This window comes from Dryobates pubescens, chromosome 13 (assembly GCF_014839835.1).
Source record: "Dryobates pubescens isolate bDryPub1 chromosome 13, bDryPub1.pri, whole genome shotgun sequence".
Classification (NCBI taxonomy): domain Eukaryota; kingdom Metazoa; phylum Chordata; class Aves; order Piciformes; family Picidae; genus Dryobates; species Dryobates pubescens.
The window spans coordinates 17,574,140-17,590,254 of record NC_071624.1 but is presented as its reverse complement, the minus strand read 5'-3'; the positions used below and the strand labels follow the sequence as shown (position 1 = coordinate 17,590,254).

At 48.2% G+C, this 16,115-nt stretch overlaps 1 protein-coding gene across 7 annotated transcripts in view; it reads right to left on the bottom strand.

Moving 5' to 3' along the window:
• MECOM (MDS1 and EVI1 complex locus) overlaps positions 1 to 16,115 on the bottom strand; it is a 355,991-nt gene that overhangs the window by 42,777 nt on the left and 297,099 nt on the right. For 6 of the 7 annotated variants that reach the window (XM_054166432.1, XM_054166435.1, XM_009902375.2 and 3 more), the window contains one exon: positions 6,133 to 6,267. In XM_054166432.1, the coding sequence (XP_054022407.1) occupies positions 6,133 to 6,267 (135 nt within the window). Of the gene's footprint in view, positions 1 to 6,132; positions 6,268 to 8,041; positions 8,388 to 16,115 lie in introns of those variants that run through there. The other variant, XM_054166433.1, reaches the window with a different exon arrangement.

Here is a 16,115-nt window from a genome sequence, read left to right as displayed (position 1 = left end):
CTCTGCATGGTGTCTTGGGAAGGAACAAAGATCCCAAAGGGGAAAGCCTGGTAACGTCCACCAGAGCCAGAGAGCCCTGTGCTGCTGCTCCTGCAACAAAATCCAGCACTCAGTGTGCTCTTGGCCTCTGCCACATGCCACAGGTACATCTACTCCAAGCAAAGCAACAGGCTCCCATGTGCCAGCCACCTTTGGGGTGCACCAGAAGGGAGCATGCCCCATGCTGGGGTGGAAAAGCAAATGCCCAGAGAGGCATTGTGCACGCTGCCAACTGGCATTCACCTCCATGCTGCTCTGGAGCAAGAATGGAACTTGCTTGGAAAGCAAAACAAATTAAATATCCAAAAGTAATAATAATGTTCAAGGAGCTCAGTCAAAATTAAGATTTATGCCTGACAGAAAAATGGGCAGGATGAACAGACACATAACCTCACCACACACCATAATTAAGCATTTGAGGTGAGGGGGAAGAAAGGGGAAAAAGAAAAAAAAGAAAAAAAGAAGGAAGAAGGTCCAGACAGTGAAGATTTAATTTTAGCTCCTGTGATGAACAACTTCTGCAGCTGGAGAGCTGTGTGATGAAACCTGAGCCTGGTTCTTCTTGCCATACTCAGACAAATGATAAATTGAAACAGAGGGAAGTTTATTTCAAGGGCTACCATAGAGGACTCCTTCCCCAGCACTCTATGAAGCACAAAGAAAACTTTGGTAAAAATCCACAGGCGAAACTCAGCAAGTGCCTGCACGCAGGCAGCTGTGGGGGCACGGGTGGGAGCCTGACGTGGAGGAGACAGCCCTCCAATTCACCCTGCCAAAATGGTGGGGCAGCACCATGGTGTCTCAGCACTGGGACTGTGAAGTCCTTCCATTCTCATTTCCAAAAATACCCCAAAACTGCCAAAGTGGATGAAGCAGAAGGGGCTGGAGCAAGGACAGTCTCCTGAAAGGGCACCAGAATCCCCATTTTTCCATGTTCTGAGGTAAGAGATACCTCCTGCTCCCCCAAAGCAAGGAGGGAGCTGCAAAATGTCCCTCCACAGAGTGCCCTCAGGGGTGTCTTGTGAGCTGCAAGACACCTCCCCAACAATACTCTTGACTTCCCCCATTATAGGTGGCTTTTGGCCTCTTTCGAAGTCCCACATCCAGGTGAAGGGCTGTCCCATCCAGCCAAGCTGCTCCAGCCTGGCAAAACCTGTTCAGGGCTCACTGCCCACCAACATCAGACGGTGAGTTCTATGCATCCACTCATTTTCCTGAGGTGACCAAACCACGCAGTTGTCTTCTTACATCCCGCCTTCATTCATGACCCACAGAAAGTGCTCAGCGAGTCTCAGCCTTGTCCCAGCTTTGTGGATACATCTAATCCTCTGTACTCTTTCTGGCATGTTCGTGGGTATGATTTCACAGCTCTCATCACAAAAAGGTATTTTTGCTCAGGGACGACATGCCTTACGGCTTCTGTTAAACATGAGTCATCAATAAAAAGCTCTTGCTTTGCAGAAATGGCAATAATTAGTGGCCATTTTGGTTCTAAACTTCTTTAAGGTCACGTCAGGACAGGCTGATGCCGACAGTGATACCACCAAGAGCACATCGAGCTCCAGATAACACCAGCAGATGTAAAGACCAGGCAGGAATTTCACCCACAACCTCAGCTCTGACTGCAGTAAGTGGCAAATCACCACCAATGAGCATGAGCTCCTTGTTCCACCAGCCCTATGCCAACACAACCCCACTCCACTGGGAGTGGGGGTTAATCCAGTGAGAGCTGGATTAAGCTTTATTTGCTCAATAACTCATAGGAAGCATCACGGCAGAATAGGGCCCCGCATGAGCTCAAGCGTGTGTATGCCCTCCTGACCTGCAACAGCCAAAAACCCTGATTTCACTTTCTGACAACAAAGCCACAAAACTATTCCTTAAACACACAAGGTGTGCAGGTGGCTGTGGTTGCAGGGCTGCCGGAGGAGGCTCTGCCCTTTGCTGCTGGCTGCGGAGCAGGGGCAGCGGCAGTAAAACCTGAAACGTGAAGCTGTGTCTGCAGATTAAAACAAAGTTTGTAAAACATGTAAGATGTGATCAGACCTGGGGAAACCTGGCAGCAGTAGGTTCACTCGTGGAAGTTTATATTGCTGACATCAGGCATGTTGTTAAGAGTGTAATACTACTGGTTTGTCTCCTGTTGCAGTGGTGTAAACTTAAGCATAGGGAAATAAACCAAAGCACGTACGAAAAAAGAACCCCTAAAACCTATTCCAGCACAGCCAGCAACCCAAAACCTCAGTGCACTGATCTAGAGACACTTTTGAGTTTTCCATGGATACACCAAAGAGAATCTGCAGGAGCTGCTCTGTTGACTGGGGAAGAGACCTCCAAGCTCAGAACAGTTTCACAGCATTATGTGGCTTCCTCACAATAAGCAAGGTCAAAACAACTTCCAGGAGGTTTAACTTCAACAGCTACCAACTGTATGTCTTAATACAAAATAATAAATAAAATCTTTAAAAGAAGAAAAACAAAACCCCATTTTTTTGTAGGTTGAAGGTGACTCTGATTCCAGGCTGAGAAAGTGCCTGGCACATGGGACAGCCCCTGACACGTCACTGCTGCGTTTTGCAACTGCACTTTCATTAACATATATATCTTAAAATAATGCTTTTGCTGAGATGACAGCGCTGCCAGCAAGCCTAACAGGGCTAATCATTCTGAAGTCATTAAAAAGCTGAACTAATAGACATTGAATGATAACAGAGGGGAGTCATCCAAGTTAGCAGAAACTGGTATTGAATCCCAACTGACTCCGAGCTGAAAAAACACATTCCAGGGCAGTAACAGTGACAAGACTCTCTGCAGCTCTGCACACACTGCAATCTTTGGGGAACGGCAAAAATGAGAGCGCCCTGTTTGTGGAATTTTATTATTCATATACATCTTGAATTACACACATTCAGGTTAGATTGGGTATGACAGGAGATAATAGGAAGACAGTGAAGAGAAATCCTAGATCAATCTCGTTTGACATTTAAAAAAAAAAAAAAGGCCCAAAAATGCAGCTTTTAAACCCTACTCCACCTCCAATCAACTGAAACATGAGTTGCATCCAGTGTGCATGTTTTGACTGCATCCCACCATTATCGAGCTGTTCATCTTAGCAAAGCTCATTTATACAGCCATAAGAAAGAGCTCAGGCCTTTTGTGAAGTTGATCCTAAGTGATGAAACCTAACCTCAGCTGTGAGCAGGAGGTGGGGTGGTATGTCTCTGAAAAAACTGATGGAGAAAACAACCAAAAAAATGTTTTTCTTTCACTCTTTTTGTTAAACACAGAAGGTAGAGCTTAGCAGAGCAACTAGATTACACATTGCTCTCAGATTCAGCTAAATCCTGCCTCAAGCAGTCTGGGAATCATACCTGTCTGTCAGTCAACCTTGAATTTAGTAGTATAAACTTGTGGGCAGCATGAGGCTGGGAGTGCTGGCAGATCTTTTACCTCTTCAGGTACAGCCCAGTGTTTGCTTGTGAATTTTACAGATGAGTTGAAGCAATTAGAGGTGAACAGTTACTGCTGATCAAGTGTCTGTGCCTCGGGATCGAGCAGCATCTCCTGCAGTGGCGACGCTCCTTGTGCGATGAGAGCCACTGAAGTGTTTCTTATTCCAGTGGGAACTGGGGGGAACTGAGGTGCCTCCCCAGTCCCTGCACCCAGCACTGGCTGCAGCTCCAATGAGCTGTGGTCTTCTGTCTCAGCTGCGCTCCACCACCGCTGCCCTCCAGCTCTAGCCCCAAGCATATCCTCGGGCTTCACATATTATTTTCCCCTCCTTTATCTAATTTTTCCCTTCCCCCTGCCTTATTTCCTTTTTTTATCCCTTTTTTCCTATGCCCTATAGAGGATGAATGCCCCAAAGGCAACCCCACGCAGTCTATACCCAGCACATAAGCACACTCGCTCCTGACTTGCATTTGTCACTCCTTGTACACGCACACGTTTGGCCATGTAATGTCCATTTCCCAGTTTGCCTTCCTATTATATTTTATATTACCTCTGGCGAGCTTGTGCCAGAAGAAAGCAGAAGGAGGAGCTGTTAGAAAGGCTTTTTCGCTTTAAGATTTTGAGAGCACATTTTTAGCATTAACTTTTTAGGCTCTGGCCATAAAACGCTGGAGCACGAGCACAGTTTTGTGGGTAAACGTGCAGCATTTCCAGAGGGCCAAGTGAACGACAATCTCTTGCTGACAGCGCCCAGCTCACGACAAGCTACTTGAAAGACAACCAGTTCTTAATTTGCAAATCTCAGCAACAATAAGCTATAAAAATATGGAATTATGAACAGCACGATACTGTGCAAAATAAATAACAAGGCTCCAGCGAATGAAAGGAATTATTGGCAGCAGTACAGCCACCATTACCAAATGTCAGAAATGTAAACACTAAAAAAAGAGAAAGTTAAAAGCACCATAGCTTTCCTTCCCAAAACGTCAAAACTCTGGTGCATGGCTACACTGAAAGGTAGATGCTGGTGTTTCAGCCTAGCGTGTGTATTCCTTCGCAGATCACCAACGCCAACGCAAAGACAGTAAGTTGCTCTGACCGCTGCACGTGATTCCACTCCTAATCTTTCCTATCTGTGCCAGCTCTTATTAAACTTAAAATATTTGAATTTGCTGTTTCAATTAACTTAGTTTCCTTTTTGTATCGCTGCACAAATACCCTGCATGGCGAGAATTTAATGTTTTTCAGTGTGAAGCATATTTCAACTTGGAAAATGTATTTTGCCTTTACTAATAATCTTTATGGTTTTTTTAGTTAAACCAGCTGCTGTATATAAAAAAAAGAAAGAAAGAAAGAAATGATATCTTAGCTGTCTAGCTCATTCTGTATGGGCTGGGTCGTAAAAGTTAAGCATTTAAAAAAGAGTAAAAAACTCTCTGTCACAGTTTCTGCAAAAAAAAACCCCAAACCAAATTTCTTTGGATCAGTTTTAATCAACCATCTTGCCTGGGCAAAATACATAAAACTGTGCTGGAAATAGCAGGCTGTCTCACATTCATTTCCTACACGTAAGGAATTTGATTAGAAAGAATGATTTCTAATTGAAGCTTTGTGTCTGGTTGTGATTCTTCTTTCAATCCTGTCAAGGCAATTAAATCAGCTAAAGATAATCTTTAACATCCACCTGATGCAGTTAATTAAGTGGTGAAAAATGAAACGCTGATTAAATGAATCAAATGCTCTGCTGCAGGTAGCAAAGTTTAAATTGGAAACAAGAATTCACCCGCAGTTGTTGCTTTGCTTCTTTAGATGTTTTGCTTTAAAGAAGCACAGCTTTAACCTAACTTCACCCGTTAAAATATTTCATGGCGACGTGTATTATCCGCAGACTAAAGCGAACCTTCCTTTAAGAAACACCTAATAAGTCATCAGCATAATTGAAAACAAAATGTTTCCTTACATCCTTCTCAGCCTATCCCAGGCTTTTTACCAGCAGGCTAGGATAAGTAACGTTTCAGCCCAACAAAGAGTGGATTTAAGTGCAATAAATGCAAAGAAAAAGACAACCACTGAAGATCCTGGTTCAACATCCAAGTGTTACAAGTTCCAGCAAAGTGTCTGGGAAGGCACAAAAATATTCGTGCACGTGCGCATTCAAATCCCAAGCCCCACGCACGCAACTTGCAGCGGCAGCACTGTCAGTTTTGTGTCTTCCCCCCCACTCCTTCCATTAATTTCACATTACAGCTTCCGATCAAGTCAACGGTTTAACGCAGCAATCCAAATGCACTGCAACAGGAGCCAGAAAACGCTGCCTGGTCAAAACCAGCAAACGCTGGCTTTGTGTTCCTAAGAAAGCAGTCCCAATTTTTATCAGGTGTAAGATTCAAATAAAAATACAAATTATTATTTGTGCATTGAACGACAACATGGAGAAATAGAAAAGTCTCATAATCTGCAGCCCATAATCAAAATGGTTCTATTCTGCATTTCACATCTGTGCCTTATCTTTTGCCACAAACAACAAACAGCAAACAGGCCAAAAGCTGTTGTGAATTGCTGGTTTGTTTTTTTTCCCATCCCAATGACACCTTAAAGTTCCTAAAAAAATCCAAAGCCCAGAAAGTGAATGCCACCTACCTGATCACTTATTTGACATGCAACAAGGTTGTGCTGATTGTAGCATCCAGCAAACTTGATATATTTGAGCCAGTTTCCTACATCTGGTTGACTGGCATCTATGCAGAACTTCACATTGCAAAACTCATCCAAGATCTAGAAGGAAGAACAGGAAAGAGTCAATCTTTCTGTCTCTTTCTGTCACTTTCTGGGCATGCCAATCAAAAGATAAACCACAGCTTTCCATGTAAACATAAACATAAACATAAACATAAACATAAACATAATAATAATAATAATAATAATAATAATAATAATATAGAAAGGTTTATTCAAAAACACACTTCTCTTGAGAGGGTTTTTGTTGGGGTTTTTTGCATGGGTACACTAGAGACACAGTAATAAAAGGGCAATAAATGTACTGAAAATGTCTTGACAAATATTTACATGTAATTGAGATGCTCTCTAATTACTGTTAAGAAACACTGTTAATTTAAGAGAAGCCTTATTTTCTATGCATTCATCAGTAACTACATTTAAAATTACTATTTAAATGCTGCCAGGAACAGAACAAATATTATTAAAATAGGTGGTGTTGGCTTCATTTGAGGTTTCTGTTTTGTTTCAGCATTTACGTTGTTTGCAGAACCCACTTAGTTTGTATTTGCTGCTCTGAACCAAACTTTATCTGGTAGGCAAAGATCTTCAGCTTGTTTTAATATCATGCTTCCCCAACAGTCCTGTGCAACACTTAAATCACTCCCCTTAATTGAAGCAAATAATAGAACTTCCAATGCCAAACTAAAGAAAATAAATAGAAAACAATATAAACACTCATGCAAAACAGGGCAGCATTCAATACATACCAATAAATGGCCCAAATTATGTAGACAATAAACAAATATAATGAGATTGCTCACGGACAAGCTAAAGAGGATGTTCTATTCTAATATTATGACAAATTACTAATCATTATATATGACTGAACAGCATTATTCATTCATAAACTATACCCACTGGCCTGTCCCAAACTTTCCACAGCATCCCAGTTTCCTCACTGCAATATTTCTAACTTCTGCGCCTTGGCACCGGCAGCAAAACTCACGATTGTAGTATAATAATATCAAAACAAAACAACACAAAACAAAAACAAACTTAAAACACACGCCCCAACCTAAAAGCAAAGGGAGAGGGAGGTTGTTTCCGCGATAGGAAGCGTTTGCACCCCCATCCCGCCGCGGAGCGGTGCTGGCCGGTGCCTGCTGGCCGGGGAGCGCGGCGCTGAGCACGGCGGCTGAAGGAAACCCCACGGAAGTTTCCTACCAAGGGCTCACTGAGCAGCCCGAGCCGTGCACCGGCATGCATCACACAAGCCCCCGCGGAAAGCTGCTCTCGCCGCCAGGGCGGCCGCAACGGGGGCCAGCGCAGGTACCGTGGGTGGTGGCCGGGTCACTACCCCCGGCCCCGCAGCTCCCCACCCCCCCTGGTGCCAGGATCAGGCTCATCCGGGGAGGCGGGGGGAGCGGTGATTGCGTGCCCGGGACTGCACTGAGCATTGCCTCGGGACAGGCGGGATCATCTTCTCTTCCCGAGCTGCCTTCCCAACACATATACAAAAAAAAACCAAAACCCTAACTCCCCACCCCCGTCACCCCAAATCCCGGCGGGGCCAAGCAAACGAGGCGCCTTCCATCCCCCGCGGACGCGCCCGCTGCGCCCGCACCCCTGGTGAGTTTTTGGAGGGGGTGTATTTAATTTTCCCTTTCAAAGCAAACTCTGAGAAAGGAGGCAGGGGTGGCTCATCACCCCTCACATACACTTCCCCACCCCGGGGCGGCGGCGGAGGGTCTGCCTAGGGGCCCGGCGAGCACCGACGAGACAGGACGGCCCCGTCCCGCGGGGCCACGGGCGCGCTCGCTGCTGTTCTTACCTTGTATCGACGGAAGCCTGCGGAGGCAGGGAGAGGAGGGGGGAACGAGGGAAAAATATCCTTCAGGCAGCTGGAAGCAACATCTCGGCGTCAAACGCGGGCCGAGGCCGCGGCCGTCGGGGTCCGGGACTGCGGAGGGCGCTGAGCGGGTGCGATGCGCTCCAACATTTGTCGGGGGCCCGGGATACCGAGCAGGAATGGGGGGGCTGCCGGCCCCGGAGGGATCAAGGGCAGCGGGGCTCGGCGGGTTTCTGCCGGCTCGCCATCACCTTCCCCTTTCGGCCCTTCCTGGTCTTATCGGATGAGTTGGGGGTTGGGGGTTTGTGTGCAAAGAAAAAAGTTATCGGGAGAAGGAAAAAACCACCAACCCCCAAAACACACGACCCTCTGTAAGGGGTAAAAAAAAAAAAATAGAAAAACAACAACAAAACCCAACAAAACCCCACCGCACACCGCTCAACAAAACAAACTTCTTTCACTTCTCCGCCAGGGATGGGAGAAAAGTGTGCGTGGGCGGGCGGCTCTCCCCCTCCCCACCCCCGCAGCCTGCCCGCGGCGCTTCTTCCCCGCCGCACCCCCCCCCGGGCAGCGCCCGGCCCGGCCCTGCCCTGCCCGCCCCCCCTCCCCGCCCACCCCGTCGGGTCCTGCCAGCCCCGCCGCTTCCCTTTCGGGCACTGTCTCTTTAAAGCGGGGCAGCCCCGGTCGCGCTGCCGGCCGTCCCCGTCTCCCCCCCACTCCTTCCCAGCTCCCCCCCCGTCCCATCCCGGGCGGTGGCGGCGGCGCTCCCGGCGCGCTTAAAGCGACAGCGGCCCCGCGGCCGGGGGTCAGCGCCGGGTCGCGGAGGAGCGGCCCCGCCGCGGGGGCTCACCGGCAGCTGCCCCCCCTGCCATCAACCCAGCCCAGCCCGACCCGGGGCTCCGCGGCTGTGCGCCGTGCCTCCCTCAGGCCTTCGCCGCTCAGCCTCTGTTTATACACCGACCATCCATGCCTCCACCGCCACCGGGCCGCTCGCCCCCCGCTCCCGGGAACGCCGTCGCGGCAGACCCGCAGCGGGACCTGAGCGGCGCCGTGACCGCCCCGACGGTTCCTCCCGGCACTCCGGGAGCCAGCGTGCCCGACTCGTTATGCCAGTTACTCTCGTCATCGCCGTCACTGTGGTTATTAATAATATTTTTAATGAAATGCAACTTATTTTATTTATAATTTTTTTTCCCCGGCTTATTTCCTGACGACCCCATTTGGTGCCGCGGAACACACTTCCCCTTTTAGCCAGCACTTCCAAAATGATTTTTTAAATGGTTACTCTTTATATTTGTCTTTTATTTCTTTGGTAACGAATCCCATGAATGGAGCCGGCGGGAGGCTGGGCTCTGCCAACCGGCCGGGCCCGCTCCCGCCCGCGGGACAGCCGGAGCCCCTGGGGTTCTCCCGGCTTCACCGAATAGCCCCGACGACCCCACCGCGACTCGCAGCCGCAAAACCAGCCCGCAAAGCTTGGCACCGGGCACCGACCGGGCTAAATCCGGCAGGATCCGTGTATTCTGGGGAAGAGAGCAGGAAAAAGAAAAAAGTAGAAAGGGATGAACTATGTATTTATTGCACGATCAGAAGTGCCACCCACTTTCCCAATTTTTTTTTTTTTTTTTTTTTTTTTTCCCCAAGTGCAGATATATTTCTCAGACGAAAAGTCGATTTTTCTTTCTCGGGGGGAGGGTCGGGAGGGGGGGAGGGGGTCGGAGAAGGAGGGCAGGGGGAGGGCGAGAAGCCGGGTGACAAGAGATGATGATTAATTCGTCTCAGCGGCCGGTTATCTGTGACATTGAACTGTTATTTCAGATAATAGCTATTGTTCGAGGCGGGGAGGGAAGAGAGAAGGGGGAAAATAAAAAAAAAATTAAAAGAAGGGGAAAACCCTTATCACCACGCAGTGGTGGGAAGTAGGACCGGGGAGGGGGGGGAGGAGGAAAACAAACAAACAAACAAAAAAAGAAAAAAAAAAAATTTCCTTTGTCAATAACCTCAAAAAACCCGGTGGGAGATTCCCACAGAAGCCGGGCCTGAGAACCGCGTTGCCCGCCCGGTTTTGCCGGGCCATTGATTTCCGCCCTCCCTCCGTTCCACCATTGTTGGAGTTGCCTTTTTTTCTTTTCTTTTTTTTTTTTTTTTTTTTTTCCCATTATTATTATTATCATCCTTTCTCTCTCTCCTCTCTCTCTTCTTTTTCTTCTTTTTTTTTTTTTTTTTTTTTAATTTAGCCATAAATTGGACGGGCTCGAGCTATGAGCTGTTCTATTTTCTTCCTGTCAGGATGAGGGATTTGTTTTATGATGCATTGTGTATTAAATACAAGTAATCTGGGAAACTGATTGCTCCAGCCCATAGCCCTGATCAGAGGCCCCCGATAGCAGCCCCAGCACCCCCCACCCCCATACACACGCACACACACCCCGGGCTTTGCCACAAAAGGAGGAAACGCCGGTGCATAAACAAAAGGGCCTCCCCGGTACCGGCAAAGCGGGGCCGGAACGCACCGGGCTTCGCCGGAGCTCTGCCCGCCGCCGCTAGGTGGCGCTCGCCGCCGAGACACTGGCATAGAGTAACGGCCGCTGCCGCCGGGGGATGAACCCCGGGAGCAGGAGGGAGGAGGGCGGTGCGGGGCTGCTCGTTTTGAGGGGGGAACACCTCGGGGTTGGTAATTTTACTTCATGTACTGCTGCCGGTGGCTTGGCTGGAGCCCGGGCGGGCCGAGGGGAGCGCGGGCTGAGGAGGAGGAAGGGCTGTGAGACTTGCGGCTGTTTATCCTGGAGGAAACTGCCGGGGCGGGGGGAGGGGGGCGGCGAGTCTTAATCAGTGCTCATCAATATCTAAAGGGCCGGGGTGAGGAGGATTGGGCCAGTGGTATCCATTGAAAGGACAAGGGGCAACGGGCACAAACTGGAACACAGGAAGTTCTACAGAAATATAAGAAAATAATTCTTCACTTTGAAGGTGGCAGAGCACTGGAATCGGATGCCCTGAGAGGTTGTGGAGTCTCCTTCTCTGGAGGCATTCAGTACCTGCCTGGATGTGTCCCTGTGTGATTTCCTCTAGGTGATCCTGTTCTAGCTGGGAGGTTGGCCTCGATGATCTTCAGAGGTCCCTTCCAACCCTTACCATTCTGTGATTCTTTGACAAGGAGGAGGAGGAGGAGGAGGAGAAGGAGGAGAAGGAAGTGGAGGAAGACACATGTCACCGAGCTGGAGGGGTTGGTGGCAGGGCAAGGCACTGGGCAGCATGGGAGGTGTGGGGAGTTGAGCCAAGCCTCACTGCTGGTCATTTAATGGGACATCTGAGCTACATACACACATATATTTTCCTTCTTTCAAGGAAGAACCTTTTAAACATATCCGTCGCCTTTTCTCCCTCCCCTTGGACTATTTGGTAGGTGCTTCAAGAGGCCCAAAAATTTCCACGGGGTCCCTTTTGCAATTGTTTATTTAAAATAAGTCGCTATATTAGTGGAGGCAGTAAGGAGTTAGTACTCAAGTCTGCTAGTAATTCCCACCAGGCTGTAAACTGATGCCTCTTTTAAGCCTTTAACTTCATGGTCGTCCCAGAAGTAAAAGTTCTCATAATGGAGACCCTATGGGCATCGTGCATTCCAGCACATCATTAAAGCAAAGCAAAGCAGCTCAGCCAAAGCCAGATGAAATAACTGCACTGTCCACTTTTAATGGGCTTCCTGTGGACAAACACTGAGGAGGACAATGGTGAAAAAATCAGACAAGTTGCTGGCAACTTTTTAGAACACCAAAAATGTTCACATTAGGTTTAATATTATCCTTAGGTTTATAGAGCAAGCCACTTCATAACCACATTTTTAAGTGGGGCTTAATGTTATATTTCTCAAGGTGACTAAACACAACACTGAGCATCCTGACTAACACTGCGGTGAGTGTTTAAAACACTGGGCAAGTGTATCAAGCCAGGAGGGAGAAAGGAAAAGCAAAGCAAAACAAACACACAGAGAAACAACAGCCCTCCAACATACCCAAACACTCTGGGACAGAGCCGGGAAAGCAGAGACGAGCACAAAAGGCGACACAATTTGTGCCCTGGCATTGCAGATATCAACTAAAAAAACACAACAAAACCCCAAACAACAACCACCCAGGATCAGACAAAACCACAAGTGTCGCTGCTTGTTTCAGGAGGAAGAGCTGGATCTCACGTGCAGGAGTGGTGGCGGTGGGCATCACAGTGCTGCTGTGGCCCCACCCTGTGCCGGTGCCCCGTTCCGGCTGCCCCTCTTTGCCCTCACATGCTGCTGGGCTCTTCCCTCCCAGCCAAAAGGCTGTTTTCAAGCGAGGGTGAGGAGGAGGAAATTAAAGGTAAAAAAAAGGTAAATAAAAAATTTCCCTTGGTCTGGAAATGGGCCCAACTGAAAGCATGTTAATCTCCACCTCAGTAATTTGGTTCTTCTGGAGAAGACAGAAGCCCTGCTGCTGTGCCCTGCACTTCATAAATCACGTCTTTATGTGGACAAGGTCAGGGCACCTAACAGCTCAGACATGGGCCTTTGCAGTGGCTCGGAGGGCTCCGGCATGTTTATTCTCTCACACAGATCTCCGAGGAGCAGTCCAGCACGCTTCTAATTACTTTTGATTATTTTCATTTGCTCGGGTCAGGCTGGCTTTGCCAGCACTGCTGGAGGGTGGGTTTCCTCCCCCCACCCCAGTCTGTCTATGGGACATGAGGGAATCAGCAGCACCCGCTTCCCCAGGGCAGCAAAGGGATTTGGGGACCTCCAGGGCTCACCCCTAGAGGGGGGGATCCCCTTTCTGCCAAAGCCCAAAACTTGTAGCTGTGACAGAGACACCCAGCTGGGCTGTCCTCCCTCTGTAGCCAGGCAGAGAGGGTCATTGACCAGTCTGAAATGAGGAGTGTGCAGAAAAGACACATACCCCCCGCTGAAATACCAATTGCCTTGGGGGAAAGAAAATAAACGAGCCCATATCCTTGCAAAAAAAATCAGAGTGGTGCATGTGCAGGCGATAAAAAATTTGAAGGACCTCTGTGACTCCTGTGGGGACAGGGCCATGCTCGAGGAAGCAGAGGACATGCGGCCCCCAGCTGTGTACAGAGACAGCACATGTTTAAGTCCACTCTCCTACTGCTCTGTGACCCCCCCGCCCCTCCAGCATGGTGCTTTATTGCTGGGATAAATAAATACGTATGGTGAATGCATGGCACCCACCCGGAGCAGATGCACGGCAGATGCATGCACGTGGTGCCCGGTGCTGGTAGGGCTCAGATGTGGGTGAAGCTGCTCTTGTGCACTCAAGGGTGCTGCTGCCCACTTACACATCCTCTTATGGTCAGGGGAAGCCTCAACAGTGCTACTGGCAGAAGCCAAGTGACTACCCAAGTGCTGATCTCTCCTTTTAAAATCTGTGCTCTAAAAGAGCATGTTCCTTCTTACCCTAATCTCAGCTTGGCAGCCCAGCCTCACTTTCTCATCTCCCACTATGCAGATGTGAGCAGGGTCCCAGCAGACCCAATGACCTCATGTCCTGCCCAGCTCTCATGCATGCAAACCACTGGTGTGCCAACCACACGTGTGCCAGTGGTTACATTGCATCACACCATTGAGGGTCTCCCTGCAGATGTGGGTCCTGTCATGACAACTGAAAAGAGGAAACTTCCCAAGCAGGGGTTGCCTGGTGGAAAGGAGCTTCCTGGCAGTCACTGAGCTGTGCTGCTGGGGTTTGAGCCTGAATCTTTTTGGATCTCAGACATTACTACCAGAAGAAGGGAAATCACAGCAGATATAACTCCTCCATCAATAAGCAAGTGGCTCTGTGACTAGTATCCAGCTGCCTGGATAAATCTGTTCCTGCCTTGGGGAGGAAGGCTTGGAAACCCTGAAGAAATCGCCCTTTCTTACAGCAGGAAAAGATGCTTATATGCCTTATTGGAAGCAAACCATGCCCTCACAGCCAACCCAAAACCATGATGCCAGGAGATACTGTGCTGCTTGCCCACTCCCTGCTCCTTGAACAGGCAGCATGAAGAAACTCCCACTGAGAGAATTCTCATTTTCCTCCTCCAAATCTTCCCCCAGGTTTCCCTGCCAAGGCACATGCTCTGGTGCTGGATGCTAAGGACTGTTGCTGTTTTCCTTCCTAGTGTTCATTACTTCCATTACAGAAGGCTGTGGAAGCCTCCAAATCCAGCCTGGGCCCTTCTCGTGCTCAGGGTTACTGCACCCACAGGGCGAGACAGTCCCATTGGGTGAGCCTGGCATGAGCATGTGCTAAGATAAAAGTCAGAGGAGAAACCCACATCAGCCAGCTCATTTTAACACCTACTAGAGACAGGGCAATTTAATGCAGTGGCTGATTGATGTGGGTGCTGGCCTCCTGTCCACCCAGAAGCTGTGTGTTTTCCTGTGCTTCACCTTTCTCATGTTTTGAAAGAGAGCCAAAATTCTGGAGAATCTGAGAAATTCCACTAGCGATGCTCTTATTCTACATAACTCCCCCATGTGTTGGGCAGCCTGCAAGTGCTTTTTTTCTTTCAACCACCCAAAGAGGCAAATACCTTGAACATTGTCCTCTAAAACCTACCAGCATGACCCAAAAATTCTGATTTGGGTTCTTTTCTAGCACTGTCTTATTCATCCTTACCCAAATATGACTGAATAAATTCTTTCTCGGGTTTGTGCCCACTCCTGCTTCCCACAGTTTGCTCATCCACAGATCAAGCAGCAAGACCCCCACAGATATATGTAGGGTGGTCAGGGCTCCCACCTGATGTAACCACTGCTTTTCTGCTTGGAATCACAACTCTTTGCAGAAGCTGCTCTACAAATGGAAGAACTCTAAAGAACACTCCCTGAGAAGACACTGTACCCAGGAGGCAGAAAGCATGGTAAAAAGATTTTGCAGGCTTCCTTCGCATGTAACTTTATAAGAATTTAGTGGGGATCAAATTCATTCCAAATTTGGAATTTTCAGGCCTTCTCATTTATCAAATAGTCTGAGGGTCCACTATGGAAGACCTTTTCCAACCCCAGAGCCTTCTGTGGCATCGAGAAGAGATGCACCGGAAGGGTGTGTGGCAATAAGCATTATTTGAGGCTCGGATCTTGGAGCTATCTCAGGTTTGATGACAGACTTTACAAACCAAAAGGGCAGGAAAGAGAACAGCAAAGCAGGGGAAATGCCAGGCCAAAAGGGATTGGAAGGGTTAAGCAACGGAACTTTATGCTACAGGGATTAATGTAAGGCCTAAGAGGCAATTCTATTTTAATAATCAATTTGAGGAGTGAGTGGCTATTTTCAAAGCATTCCCACCGTAGCCAAAGTTTTAACTAGGCATACAAGAGTGGACATAAACACCTGTGGACTTTATAAGAGTAAGAAGCTATTTATCACCCAATAAAAAGGCAAACACTCATTTTAAAATTTTCAAGTTTGCATTTGCTATTTGAAATGTACATGTGTGGATGGTTCTAGTGGAGGTTCAGAAGAGGCAGCTACACGTCCTGCACACAGAAACACACATGCAGCCAGCCAACAGAACCCAGATTCTGCATCAGGGAAGAAAAACCTCCCTGCAAGTATCGGCGTTACTGTTTCATCCCACCTGTGTTTCGCGTTAAACCCACTGTGATCATCGACCTGACCTGTCTAAAACTTGAACTAAACAGGCATTAAGTCAGCTGGCATTTGAAATTACTGCAATTCGATTTTCAGGTAAACCACAAAACTTGATGAACTAACATTGTTCCAGCTGAATTCACTCATCATCTCTGGGAAGAGAAGGTTGCAGAGGAAAGCAGAGGCTCTAATAGCTACGATTAATCCTCCTCCTGTTGCAAGGCGCTTGCCTAGGAGTGGAGAGATACCTAAAGGCAGGCTCAGAAATATCACTGCCCTGCCAAGGCCTGCCAGTAGTGTTAGTTACTATTTGCATGCAGGCAGGAGAAGTGGAATTCTTTGTTACAGGCTTGTTATGAAACCATAAAGAAGTTAAAATCCCCATCAACAGTTTGAGACATGCTTGGAAGATAAATCTGAGAACTGAAATT